The sequence below is a fragment of the Eptatretus burgeri genome, chromosome 5, assembly GCF_056783735.1.
Source record: "Eptatretus burgeri isolate ZD-2024b chromosome 5, Ebu_testis_v1, whole genome shotgun sequence".
In the NCBI taxonomy this organism is placed as follows: Eukaryota; Metazoa; Chordata; class Myxini; order Myxiniformes; family Myxinidae; genus Eptatretus; species Eptatretus burgeri.
The window spans coordinates 68,680,878-68,695,708 of NC_140965.1; the positions used below are offsets into that span (position 1 = coordinate 68,680,878).

General features: G+C 44.0%; 1 protein-coding gene and 1 long non-coding RNA gene across 2 annotated transcripts in view; both read left to right on the plus strand.

Annotated features, from left to right (window-relative positions):
- The first annotated feature begins 838 nt into the window (after positions 1-838).
- LOC147026642 (uncharacterized) lies at positions 839-3,640 on the plus strand. Its single transcript, XR_015058437.1, has 2 exons — positions 839-1,180; positions 3,453-3,640. It is a non-coding gene; the product is annotated as an uncharacterized LOC147026642 (long non-coding RNA).
- Positions 3,641-9,456: 5,816 nt separating this feature from the next.
- The window catches only part of NSMF (NMDA receptor synaptonuclear signaling and neuronal migration factor), an 84,420-nt gene continuing 79,045 nt past the window's right edge, over positions 9,457-14,831 (plus strand). The window contains exon 1 of the mRNA XM_085882292.1: positions 9,457-9,713. Coding sequence (XP_085738418.1) covers positions 9,649-9,713 — 65 coding nt within the window. The 5' untranslated portion in view covers positions 9,457-9,648. The remainder of the gene's footprint in view (positions 9,714-14,831) is intronic.

Below are 14,831 nucleotides of genomic sequence, written 5' to 3' on the forward strand. Positions count from 1 at the left end.
CTCATGGTCCGATAAACTCTGTATGCTGTTTTGGCTTTGAACACTGTACGTGATAAATGGATGGTCTCCACGGAGCATCATTTTGATTTCAAATTGAAATTCAGTTCTGTTTCCACTTTGCATGTTTCAGAAGGTTGATCGACGTTACGGGTTCGTTTTAACGTCAGTTTCAATTCTGGTTTCATTGTTGGGGCCATTAAGCATGTTTTATGCTTGACTTTCGTAAATCTGGGAAAAAAACTTATTTTATGGGGTTTTGCGAGTCACATGACGTGCCATAGGATTTAACAGGCGCGCCGAAAGCACGAAATCGTCCCGTCGAAGGACAGCTTATCGTGAGGGTTTACGAAATGGATCAGCACATTTTACAAGATGGGGACGCCCTTCATAGGATTCTGTAAAATTCCGATTTAAAACGAACGTATTTGAGATGTCGCCAAATATTTGTTCCGTGAGTTTGATGGTAAAAACCAACGCGCTGATAAGACGTATTGCTCATGTGAGTGCGTGATGACGTAATCACGCATGGGCCCAGCGCGCTTTGTCAAACTTGAAAGTGCAATTAACACCCTGCTGTGAATGTGCCTGCTTGTCGGAGCAATGTACAAGAATTTCTCGAGGCGGCTGATTTTGAATATGGTGGACAAACTAGATTTTAAAGAGATAGCTTTGTGGTAAAATTAATTAATAAGGACATTGACGTTTCAAAGGATCGCTCGATTTTGTGTTTCGAGGCGTAGTGCACGCGCTATCGGAACATGGAAGCGACAATGTTTTGAAACAAGACTGAAATATATATATATATGTTTGTTCCGGTTGTTGTTGATGTTGTTGTTGTTGTTGGTGTCGTTGTTGTTGTTGTTGTTGTTGTTGTTGTTGTTGTTGGTGTTGTTGTTGTTGTTGTTGGTGTTGTTGTTGTTGTTGTTGTTGTTGTTGTTGTTGTTGTTGTTGTTGATTGGGCTTCGTGACCGGAAGAGGAAAAGAGAAAAAAAAAAAGAGACGCGGAAGAGGCGCAGGACCGAGGGATTTAGGATGGATGGTGTTGTGGTAATGAAGTGCCGTACTGTGATTAGCGGCAACGGAGATTGGGCGGATGTGGCAGCACTGTGTATGGGGGTCGGTGGCTGGTGATGACTCGTATGCCGCGTGCTCTGTGGAGGGTCGTGCTGGAACAGTAATGGTATGTAGTATACTGTGTTAGGGAATGGTGTACTCTGAGGAATGTAATTGGGATTAGAGTATGGAGTTTGCCTTCAGTATTATGTGTACAAGTTATTGTATTTTGTTATTCTTACCCTATGTATATTTATGTTGTTGTAGATATGCGTATGGGTTTTGTGAGAATAAAGCCGATCGAAAAGGTTTATTGTTGATTACTACAACAGATGGAAAGGAGGATTTAAATGCTTTGAACAAGGAACGGATTTTATTTAAAGTGGGTTTATCTTTAGCCGCTGCTCGCGTAGTAAACGCCGGCTCTAAGAGTTCCGTTGTTCTTATTATTATTCTGGTGAAGACAAAACCTTTAGGACGTGGCTCTTGGACACATTTGTCCTTGTTTACATGTCAGACATCCAAGAACAAGGACGTTTGGTAGGCTACGCACTTATGAGGATAGCGGTGTTTTTGGGAAAAATTACGGGCGGGGCTCGTGCTGTTTGAACACGCAGCCATCGTGGGCCTTGACGAGGGAGCTGCTTTCGATTCTCTGCCTGTCAGGGTCGAGATGTTTGTTTGGAAGCGGACAGAAAAGCATGTCTGTTGTCTTTATATGAGCCTCTATCTGTCAGGATAAATTCATTGGATTTGGGAAGTATAAGCGGAATTAAAGGGATGTAGAGGAATGGTTGCTGAGCAACGACATCGATCTGGAAGGAATGGAATTGGCTTTGCACTGCACTCACTGTTGACTACGATGAAACAGGGCAGGATTATGAATACGTGGCCAAAGCACATAGAGATTACACCGTCAAACGCTCTCTGATGACAACCAACCGATGGATCGGGAAGGAAGGAGCGGCGGTGGAGGTGAAACAAGCCGCCAGAGAGCGCGAACTAATGAAGCACAGAGAAGGACTAACACCGTACATCTCAATGGCAGTTAGTAACGGACATAGTGCAGGGGAGTTAGGAAGAATGGTGAACAGATTGAGATGCGCCCCAGAACCACAAGATGGGGCAACGAACACCAGAACACTTTACTGGCCGTCAGACAAGGAGATGGATGGAAGGTATGCTTGCCTGAGCAAAAACCACAGTAGTGTACAGTAAGGTCGCTGGCCTTCACGTCCACTCACCACGCACCCAGAGCAACTTCCAGTCCTGCAAGCTCTAGTCATGGTGGGAGCCTCGTACGGAGGTATCATTTAAAAATAATCTTTTACACAAATACTTGTCATTATGTTGCAGTTGACTGCAGTGTTCAGTGCAGTGGCATGCTGTAAACCTTGTAGTAACGGAGACAGTGACAGAACCTTTGACGACACAATATGCAACTCCTGGTACTGACACTACTCCTTTGTGGGGGACCTATCACTAGGCAACACACTCAAGCCAAAGAAACCGTATACACCTCCGTGGCAAAGGGGGACGTCAGAAAATGCAGAAAAGACAGAAGTGGCTTGGCAGAACAAAACGCAAGACAAACCCAGTGGGGGCACTTTGCACAAATAGGATTCATATGGGGTCAACACGCATCTCTAATTACCCAAGTTCCATGGGCCCCGAAAGAACCCTTTGGAGTACAGTTGTGAAATCTTGTGAAAATACAGTAACCTCCCAGAGAAGAACACATTTCACTTATAGGTGTTTTCACCTATAAGGCTTGAAGCTCTCACGAGCGATCGAGTGGAACGCAAGGAGGGTTACGCAGGGTGGAGATCTATATTTCATGACTGGGGAGACTGGTTACTGTGCCTGGTAGGGGCAGCAATCCTAATCATCATGGGAATCATTTTTGGAGTATTTCTGATCAAACGTCTCATTTCCATTTGTCTAAAGAAATGCTGTGAAGCCTCACCCCTCACCCAGGCCATCATAATAATTAACAGCGAACTCATGGAGGAAGACCCCGAGGACCTCTGTATGGGGCCACAACCAGACCCGACCCCCACCAGCTGAGGAGCCAACAAGGTGTTCTGGCGGAGGGCGCCCTGGGGAAGACTCTTCCAGGTATTACTGATTACTCAACGAACTTTCAAGTGAAAAGGTAAGCCAAACATGGACTCATACATCTCACTACACACGAAGATACAGGAAGTTGTAACAAGAAAGAAAGGAAATCTACAAGTAAAATGCTGATGGAGGTTTATGATAGATGTGGCAGTGTTTTGACTAGCATATGCATAATCGTGGAAAATGGACAATACCAGATAGTGAAGGAATGTATGGAAAATACTTGTATGACCCTTATATGTAAATATGCATCTCATGAGACTCTTTTTGTCTTCTAGCGCAAGTTGAGAAAGGAGCTTACACCATGCCTTGAGCGCTCACAGTGCTGCTCACCCATTAATACATTTGCATATTGTAAATATTATTGTTGTAATTAGTGTTGAGTATAATTGCCTAAATAATAATGTTGCTGTTAATATTGTATAGACTTGTAGTGCCTTTAATATTGTGTGGACTTAACATCAAATTTGTATATGACAACTTAATGGGAGACTTGTGGCAGTGGGCAAGATAAAAGGCAACAGAAGCTAACCTGAACCACCGGCAGTTGGGGACTTCTCATTTGGGGAATGTTGATGGCTATCCACGGCATTTGCAAATCCCGTTTGGCAGGCACGGGGCCTAGGGGTAGCTGCTACAGGAACCAAATAGGGGTCCACTCGGTTGGTGAGTATCAGGTGTGGCTGGGTATGGTCAAAATATGACCAAGGAGGGAAACTGTTATGATGATATGCTAGGTGGTCATATTTTGGACCATTAGCTGTGTGTTAATCAGCTGTCGGGATTCTAACCTTGCTTGTAATTGTGTATTATTCAAACCTTGCTTTAAAATGTTGCTTTAAATGTATCATGCTGTTTTCACTATGTCTTTGATAACTCTTTATGCTCTGCAGCTGCACAACAGCATGTCCTTGGGAAAACTGTGTATGCTGATATCCCACACATTCCTGTTCTTAGTCATCACCAGAGTTTCGCCTTTGCTATCAGCAGGTGCCAGTGTAGGGGTGTAGGAGTCTTAGAAAGTTATTAGTTTGCAAGATGAACTGTTGGGTTGCGAATCTGAGGATTGACTGATCCAACTTCCCTGAGGGCCCCTAGGGAGGGGGGAAAGAAGCCCACTGCCGCATTTATTTCTTTATTTCTTTATCCCTTAAGCACACACTTGTAGTCCACACCCATTTCTGCTTTTGTGTGATTATATATACAACTGTTTTGAAGTAAGAATCTCAATGTGGTCCGGGGGCACCTGACTGAAGGGCCTTTGGGCTGCATTCCGCATGCGTAGTGCCATCTTCTGAAATAAATCGTATCATTCGAAAACCCTCATTCGACTCTGTCATTACTCGGCCGAGTGAAGAGTCATAACAATAGTGATCTATCATATGAGTGGTGATTCATCTCTGCTGATGCCCTGTTCGATTCCCGCAAACAGAATTCAAAAAGCTTGCCTAGTTTCGGAGATAATGGTATAGGCGATTTCCATTAGCGGAGATATTTTGACGTCATAACTTTTTTTTCTCAGAGGAATTTTCAAAATCGGAGATGGTTACTGTCTGCGTAGGGTATTTTTACATATATATGCCAAGTTTCAGGAAGTTTCGATGAAAACTGTAGGCTGTGAAACAAAAAAGTCCACAAGAAGAAGATGAACAACAACAACGTGAGTAAGACTTAGAGATCCTCCACGAGGATCTAAAAATTGAATATGTTTAGACTGTGATTCCACACATGACTGTGATATTATGTTCCATATCTGTTAGAGTTAGACGATACCTCCTCCACCGAAGGTGGATGGAAATTATGTTTTCATCCCCATTTGTTACTTGTGAAATCAAAGGTTCAGACACTCTGAGACCACTTCGATCCATTGACTTATAGACTGCTTAGACCCCTTGAACTTTTTGGCCCTTGAAGTCCGCTAAAATGCTTAAGACTCCATAAGACACCCAAGACCCTTAGAACCCAGAGGCACTTAAGACCCCCTTAGACCTTGTAGGCCCTTGAGACCCTATGAAAACCCTTAGATGCATAAGACCCTATAGATGCCCTAAGACCCTTTAGAACACTTAGATCCCTAACAACCTTTAGACCCATAAGAGCCCCTAATACTCATTAGAACTTTAAGACCCTTAACATCTCAGACACGCTATATACCAATATATGTATAATGTATATATCCCATTGGAAGACCCCGAAAGACACATTACAACCCGAAGACCTTGCAGACCCTATAGACCCCATTGGAACATTTATACCGATAAGACCCTATAGACCATTTAGAACCCAAAGAACCCTAAAACCCGATTGATGACGTTAGACCCTTTAGACCTGTAACTACTGTTGGAAAATACACTTTTGACCTTTTAGACCCTTTTGACATTTTAGACCCTTTTCACCTTTTAAGGCCCTTTAAACCCCTTAGACTTCTGAAGACATTTACCCCATCTTGACCGTTTAGACCCCTTGACTCTTAGACCTTTAGACCCCAATTATTACTTTATGTACAGGTATCGTATTGAGTCTCAAGGAAGAGGAAAATATTGGAAAATACCCTTTAGATATTCAGACTTAAGACCTTTGTAGATCATAATAGACCACATAGACCCACCCTTTAGACCTTTACACTCCGAAGACAGACACCTTAAACCCTTTAGACCTGTAAACCCGTTAGACCTTTTTAGACACACACCACACAAACTTCTATGGAGTCTTCTTGCAATATACAGAATATCCTTTTTTCAGCAAGTAGCGCTCAATCTCCAGCCACCCGGATGATGGCTACTCTGTTAGGTTGAACAGAAATTGCATATTAAGTCACTGGATTGGTTTACCAATCAAAACGTGGAAGCATATTGTTCTTGAGGGCAAAAGTTCAAAAGGTCAAGGTCGCATAAAATCATCCATTTTCATACGATTGACTTAAAATTTGAACAGGATTTGCATATTGGGTCACAAACCTGGTTCACCAAAAAGAAGAACGATCGATTTGGCCTTTTTGATATTCAACGGTTTCCATGACAACAATTTCACTCCGTTAAAATCAAATGGGCCTTTTGTGAATTTGTTATTACCAGACCTGAGTAATTTTTAAAGATATCAAATTTAAACTTAATGCAGCATATTTGTATGTATGTGTAGTAATATGTAAAGAAAATTTGGTCAAAGTTCAAAGGTTATGGTCAGTGCCATCCAAAACATGTAAAACACATTTTAGGCTGCAATTATAAAATGTATCAACCAAATTTGTTTTGTATAACATTCACTCTTATAAAACACTTAAAAGGTCAAATTTTCGAAATTACCAAATTGCTGTTTCCATGGCAACGATTGTTTGTTTAGATTTCGCAAGTATCGTGCTCTGTCTGACATATTTGTGTGTTTGTTTGTATGTCAATGGCCTACAGGTTACAGTTGTACTCCACTCTTCATGCAATCAACCACTTGATGGAGTTAATGACAAGCTGTAAGCATATTGTTTGAGGTCAAAAGGTGAAGGGCACATAAATCATCAATTTTAATCCGTTTGACTTGATATCTATATATACTGTAAATGAAACCGAAAAACATGGGTGGACGGTGACCTCTCGTCAAGGTGAGGCCTTGTTTGACCCATGTCAGTATGTTTATTAATTATTTACTGCTTAAGCGTGAGTTGGACCGTGAGTACATCTATTAATGACGGACTATTGAAACATACCTTTTAGACCTTTAGAGCCCTTACACCTTTTAAACCCTTTATACCCCCTTAGAACCTTTAGACCCTACAGACCCCTAAGACCCCTTAGAACTCTAAGACTCTTGAGGCCCTTTAGAATTCTAAGACCCTATAGACCCCATTAGACTCCTTAGAACCCTAAAGACTGCAAAGATCACAAAGACCACATTAGACCCTTTTATAAGCCCGAGAAACCTAGAGACCCTGTCCGACCCTTTGGACCTGTAACTACTGGTGGCACATAAGCTTTAGAGCTTCAGACCCCTTCGATATTTTTGACCATTTAAGTGTCGACCTTGGGGTACCACAGCGAGTGCACAGATAACCCGGAGGGTGTCACGGCAGAAAATAAGTAAAGACACTGATGTGCCCTTGGTGTTGTTTTCAGGGTGAAACCAACATATGATTGGAGACATATGGGTAACTTTATAAGGAATATTTATTTATCCCTACTGACTACCTTAAACACAACAATACCAATGAAATGTAACACTTAATGACTTTCCAAGGATTCCCCAAATTAAATAAGTCCAAACATCGCAGACAACAATGCAGCTACAAGTTAACTCGCATCTCTCGATGTGGCAAGCAAGCAAGCATGTAGCTCAAGCAAGCAGTTGGTACAGTAAACCCCAGCGGGCTATAAATGGGTGAGGGTCGGCGGTGAGCACGGTTGAAAGGATCGAGTCCAGAGGATGCGCACAGCATGAAGCGGACTGAACCGCAGCGTTTTACAAGTCCTCCAAAGGTGACGTTGTTGCTGTTGTTGTTGTTGTTGTTGTTGTTGTGACTTAGCAAACTTACTAGCCAATATCCTGGTATACATTTTGGACCTTTTAAACTGCTTAAATCCATTTAGACCCCTTAAGATCCTTTGAGACCCCTTAATACCTTTTTTTACCCTTTTGATCCCTTAGATTTCTGAAGATATTTATTGCTTTTAGACCGTTTGCACTCCTTGACCTTCATACCTTAAGACCCATTCGACCCTAAATACGATGGGGAAAATACCATTGAGATCTTTAGACCCCTTCAGACCCATATAGACCCTTCGGACCCCTTAGACCCTTTAGATCTTAGCACCCCTTAAACACCATCGACCCTTTAGACCTGTAGACCCCATTCGACCCCTTTAGACGCACACTACACAAACAACTATCTTGTCTTCTTGCAATATACGGACTGCAGTATACTTTTTTCAGCAAGTAATGCGCAATCTTCAGCCACCCAGAGGGTGGGCACTCTGCCAGGTTGAACAGAAATTGCAAATTGAGTCACTGAATTGGTTCACCAATCAAAACCGAGAAGCATATTGTTTTTGAGTTCGTAAGGTCAAAGCTCAAGGTCACATAAAATCATCAATTTTCTTCCTATTAACTTGAAATTTGAACATGATTTGCATAATGGGTCACAAACCTGGTTCACCAAAAATCAGAACGATCGATGTAGCCTTTTTGACATGTCAGCGGTTTCCATGACAACAATTTCACCCCCATTATAATCAAATGGACCGTTTGTAAATTTATTTTTACCATACCTCAGTAATTTTTCAACATTTCAAATTTAAACTTGCACTGCTTATTTATACGTATGTGTAGTATATGTGACGGAGGTTTGGTCAAACTTAGTCGAAGGTCAAGGTCAAGGCCTTCCAAAACATGTACAGTAAAACACCTATTCGACCTCGATGAGAAATGTATTAACAACATTTGTTATGCATAACATTCAATCATGTAAAACACCTGATAGATGAAATTTTCGAAATTACCAAATTGCTGTTTCCATGGTAACTATTGTTTGTTTGTTTGTCTGTGAGCAGAATATCTCAAAAAGCTATGGACGGATTTGCATGAAACTTGGTGGACAGGTTGCGTTTGTGACAAGAACAAATTGATTTGATTTTGGTGAAGATCCAAATTCGGATCTGGATCCAAGAATTCTGTTGTTTTTTGTTTTTTAAGCGATTTGTCATCATTGAAAAATGAGGCCAAAAGAGATATCCAGTATCGCACGATATCTGAAAGTTGTGGACGCATTATGACAAAACTTGGTGGACGTGTTGGTTCGATGACAATATCAAGCCCATGAGATTTTGGTTCATGTCTGGATACAGATCATCAGGCTCATCAGTGGCACACGAAACGTAAACTGTTCAGCCTGGTTGAGGTGTGCGCTCTACCGTTTGCCCTTCTAGAGTTGTTTTTTTTATAAATGAGTTAGCCACATATGACGTTGACGTCGTCATCCAGGTGCGGAACCTCTTGCTCCCTTAATTGTGTCGTTGACCTCTTTGTCCCCCTTTGCCAAACGTATCCTCCTACCCTTTTCTTCTCTCGTTCCTTCCTCCTCCCTCCTCCCTCCTCGACCCTGTCCACACCTCCCACACCTCGCTCCTCCTCCCTCCTCTTTCTTCCCACCCAATCGGATCGCCAGTTCGAGTGCCTGTACCTCTGCAATCTCCGCGGCAGACAAATCCCGTTGACACGTGTCCATTCCCCACGATACATATTATAACGTGACATAGATATATATATATATATATATATATATATATATATATATATATATATATATATATATATATATATATATACATGTACAAGACAGTGATATAACAGCGGACGCGCAACACCTGGAATTACCACGTCGCTTTTTGCACACCTGCTACTCCGTGCCCCTGATCCACTCTGTGCCGTCATCCGGCCGAGGACGAAGTATCCCGAAATCACAATCCATCGGCTCGTCCCCTGTCCGACACCATGGGCGCGTCTGTGTCGCGGAGACGTCAGGCTCGTGCGGAGCCCGTGTCCGCGCTTCGGTTCAGGTGAGACCGACCTGCCCGAGCGCGGACCCTCACCTGGGAACTTGGGACTCGCTTGTGTTTGTCCGACGATCCGGAAAGTTGTTTTTGGTTATTTGTGCACAAACTGTCTCAAGTCCCCGCGGATTTTGTTCCGTTTGGCGGATTTTGTTCCGTTTGGCGCGTTGGGAGAGACTGGCTCGGAGACCGGGCTGTCTGTCCCCTCCTCGGCGGATCGCCGTGTCCCTCTCGGTCCAATGCAAAACTCAATTTATGTCGCATGTTTGTCTGTCTGTCTGTCTGATCCCGCTTGTCGTTTGTTTTGTCCACCAGCCGTGTTCGCTTTGTCTTTCACGTTTTCATCTCATCAGGTGCTTCGACTGGAGGGGATTACAAAGGAAATGAGGGATTGTAGGATAAGATATTAATATTGTAGGATATTCATATACATGTAATAGGGTTAATGTTTCCAGTGTGGGATATTCATATACATGTAATAGGGTAAATGTTTCCAGTGTGGGATATTCATATACATGTAATAGGGTAAATGTTTCCAGTACAGGATATTCATATACATGTAATAGGGTTAATGTTTCCAGTGTGGGATATTCATATACATACAATAGGGTTAATGTTTCCAGTGTGGGATATTCATATACATGTAATAGGATAAATGTTTCCAGTACAGGATATTCATATACATGTAATAGGGTTAATGTTTCCAGTGTGGGATATTCATATACATGTAATAGGGTTAATGTTTCCAGTACAGGATATTCATATACATGTAATAGGGTGAATGTTTCCAGTGTGGGATATTCATATACATGTAATAGGGTTAATGTTTCCAGTGTGGGATATTCATATACATGTAATAGGGTAAATGTTTCCAGTACAGGATATTCATATACATGTAATAGGGTTAATGTTTCCAGTGTGGGATATTCATATACATACAATAGGGTTAATGTTTCCAGTGTGGGATATTCATATACATACAATAGGGTTAATGTTTCCAGTGTGGGATATTCATATACATGTAATAGGATAAATGTTTCCAGTACAGGATATTCATATACATGTAATAGGGTTAATGTTTCCAGTGTGGGATATTCATATACATGTAATAGGGTTAATGTTTCCAGTACAGGATATTCATATACATGTAATAGGGTTAATGTTTCCAGTACAGGATATTCATATACATGTAATAGGGTGAATGTTTCCAGTGTGGGATATTCATATACATGTAATAGGGTTAATGTTTCCAGTGTGGGATATTCATATACATGTAATAGGGTAAATGTTTCCAGTACAGGATATTCATATACATGTAATAGGGTTAATGTTTCCAGTGTGGGATATTCATATACATACAATAGGGTTAATGTTTTCCAGTACAGGATATTCATATACATGTAATAGGGTTAATGTTTCCAGTACAGGATATTCATATACATGTAATAAGGTTAATGTTTCCAGTGTGGGATATTCATATACATGTAATAGGGTTAATGTTTCCAGTACAGGATATTCATTTACATGTAATAGGGTTAATGTTTCCAGTGTGGGATATTCATATACATGTAATAGGGTTAATGTTTCCAGTATAGAATATTCATATACATGTAATAGGGTTAATGTTTCCAGTGTGGGATATTCATATACATACAATAGGGTTAATGTTTCCAGTGTAGGATATTCATATACATGTAATAGGGTTAATGTTTCCAGTATAGAATATTCATATACATGTAATCGGGTTAATGGTTCCATTGTAGGATATTCATGTACATGCTCCTCAAAGGGTGGAGGAGCTCCTTGTGAGCCAACGGCCATCCATATCTAGTGCCCAACTGTGTCTGCGGACGTCCTCCTGCAGTTGGGTCACTTCTTATTAGGAGGTTGGTGGCAGGATTTGCACTCCAGCCACCGTAAAACCCTTCATTCCGCAAAACGCAAAAAAATCTGAAAACCCACTCCGTGGGAGTATCTCCTGCGCAGCTTCCCTTTGCAGGGCAGCTCACCGGATGACGGGATTGGGCCAAAGCCTTCGGGACCCCCAATCTTTGATGATAGGAGGGAAACCACGGGGTAACATCCCTGGGTCAGATTGCAGGAGAGTGTGTCGGAGTGGTGCTGAGGTGTCGTCCACCAGACGGCGGTCTCCTTGGGTTAACCTGAGGCGGTCCCTTCAGGTGGGTGCCTGGAATGTCCTATCCCTAAGAGAGGATGATCACCTGTCTCTGTTATCATCTGAGCTCAAGCGTTTGGACATCGGTATTACAGCACTCTCTGAGGTTCGGAGACCGGATTGTGGCGAGATAATGGTGGGTGGTTACACCTCCTATTGGTCTGGTCGCTCTGATGGTTACCATACTCAAGGAGTTGCTGTAGCTGTGTCCAATAAGCTGACCCCAATGATAATTGAGGTAACACCGGTCAACGAGCGTATTATGAGATTAAGGATTCGTCACTCCTTAGGTGTCATTTCCCTGGTCTCTGTTTATGCTCCGACTGAGGCGAGTGATCTCACCATGAAGGATGCATTCTACGCCACACTCGAGTCTGTGGTTGATCAGTGCCCCAGACGAGATACACTTCTAGTCTTGGGGGATTTCACTGCATCGACTGGAACTGATAGGGACGGTTATGAGGTGTGTGTTGGTCCCCATTGGTCAGGAACTATGAACCAGAAGAGCACTAAGTTCCTTGACTTTGCAAGAAGTCATGGACTTAGGGTGGCTGGTTCATGGTTTCAGCGCCCACAAGCTCATCGCTGGACTTGGTATTCCAACGCCGGCGGTGTGGCAAAGGAGATTGACCATGTCCTCATTGACGGTCGCTGGAGGATGATCCAGAACTGCAGGGTCTACCGGAGTGCTCAGTTCCTCAATACTGACCACAGGCTTGTTGTAGCAACTCTAAAGCTGCACCTTAAATCCTGGAGAATGGTACCATCCCAGCCTAGGCTGGATGTTGGCAAGCTCAGGGATGAGAGAGTAGCTGAGGAATTTGCGAACAGGCGGAGTGGACACTTGGGGGGTCTGGGTGCTTTGGGGAGTCCTGAAGAGTTGTGGAGCGCCTTCAAGACCACCGTCCTTGATGTTGCCGGTGGATGCCTTGGAGCTCACCGCAGGGCAAAGAAGAATTTTGTCTCTCAAGGGACACTGGATACCATTGACCAGAGTCGCAGGGCCAGGCTGAATGGCAGAGCTGAGCTGTTCAGGGAGCTGAGGCATAAAACTGTACGTGCACTGAGGGTGGACAAGGAGGCCTATGTGCGAGGAATCTGTGAGGAGGTAGAGCATCACCTGTGGACAGGTGATTCTCGTCCCGCTTACAGGGGAATTCGCGCATTGCGTTCATCCAAGCCCATCCCTCGGAGCACTGCAGTAAGAGCAGAGAGTGGTAGGCTCTAGAAGGAGGAGTCTGAAGTGAAGGCCCGCTGGGCCGGTTACTTTGAGCGGTTGTACCTGGCTGATCCCCCAGCTGTCGAGTTGGACGTCAAGGGTGTTACAATCCCCGTTGCTGACCCTCCAATCAACTGTGGTCCACCTTCGCTTGTGGAAATACAGGCTGTGGTGAACCGGTTGAAACGGGATAAAGCTCCAGGGATCTGTGGCATCCATACTGAACTTCTCAAGGCTGGTGGAAATGCTGAACTCGTGTCGTTGCATGCAGTTTTGTGCTCTGCCTGGAACACAGGCATCATCCCAACTGACTGGAAGAGGGGCCTTGTTGTTCTTCTCTGGAAAGGGAAGGGTGTTCGCCAAGACTGCAACAACTACCGAGGGGTGACGCTGCTCTCAGTGCTGGGCAAGGTCTTTACTCGGATATTTCTTGATAGGGTTCGCCACCATCTGCTTGAGCACCAGTGTCCAGAGCAGTCAGGCTTTACACCAAAGAAGTCAACGATTGACCGTATCCTTCCTCTTTGGGTCCTCACCGAACGCAGACGAGAGTTTCGGCAGGGGCTGCTTGCAGCCTATGTTGATCTCTGTAAAGTGTTCGATTCAGTGAATCGGGATGTCCTCTGGAGGATTCTTGGTCTTCGTGGGGTGCCACCAAAACTGATCGATCTGATGTCTGAGCTCTACTCTGGTACTGAGAGTGCTGTGAAGTGTGGTGGTACCATCTCTGACTTATTTCCAGTTGTTACTGGAGTTCGTCAGGGGTGTGTACTGGCCCCCACACTTTTCAGCACTTGTATGGACTGGATTTTAGGGAGGATATCGGAGAGATCAGGCTGTGGTACATTGTTTGGGAATGTCAAGATCTCGGACCTTGATTTTGCAGATGATGCAGTCATCTTTGCGGAGACTTTAGACATCCTCTTGGGGGCCCTCAAGGTGCTGAATGAGGAGTCGGAGCCGCTGGGATTACGGGTTTCTTGGGTCAAAACTAAGATCCAGGCTTTCGTTGACATCTTGGATGCTGCTGTCCTGTCTGTGTCTGTTTGTGGTGAGGATGTTGAGGTCGTGGAGAGATTCACTTACCTTGGCAGTGATATTCATGTCTCTGCTGTCTGTGAGTCAGAGATCAATAGACGTCTGGGTCGGGCCTGGGGAGTCATGGATTCACTGGATCATGGGGTGTGGCGCTGCCGGTACCTGTGCGGGAGGACGAAAGTCCGAGTCTTCAGGTCCTTGGTACTTCCAGTCTTGCTCTATGGATGGGAGACTTGGACTCTGACCAAGGATCTGATATGGAGACTTAATTCCTTTGTTACCAGGTTTCTTCGGAGAATCCTTGGCTGTCACTGGTCGGACTTTGTGTCCAACGAGCGGTTGCTGAGAGAGACTCAAATGAGATTTGTTACCTGCATAGTCCGTGAGCGTCAGCTGCGGCTGTATGGACATGTGGCTCGTTTTCCTGACGCTGATCCTGCTCACCAGATTCTCTCAGCTGGGGAGTATCGTGAGTGGAGGAGGCCAATGGGCCGACCACGTGCCTCATGGTTGCAGTAGGCTGACCATCTCAAGGAGATGGGGATGGGCCTGGCATCTGCCTGGGGGATGGCCAGACGGAGGCCCCTGGTGTACCATAGGAAAGTGGACGCAGCGACGCGCTGATCTGGCACATGCTCCCATACCTGACCTGACCTGTAATAGGGTTAATGGTTCCATTGTAGGATATTCA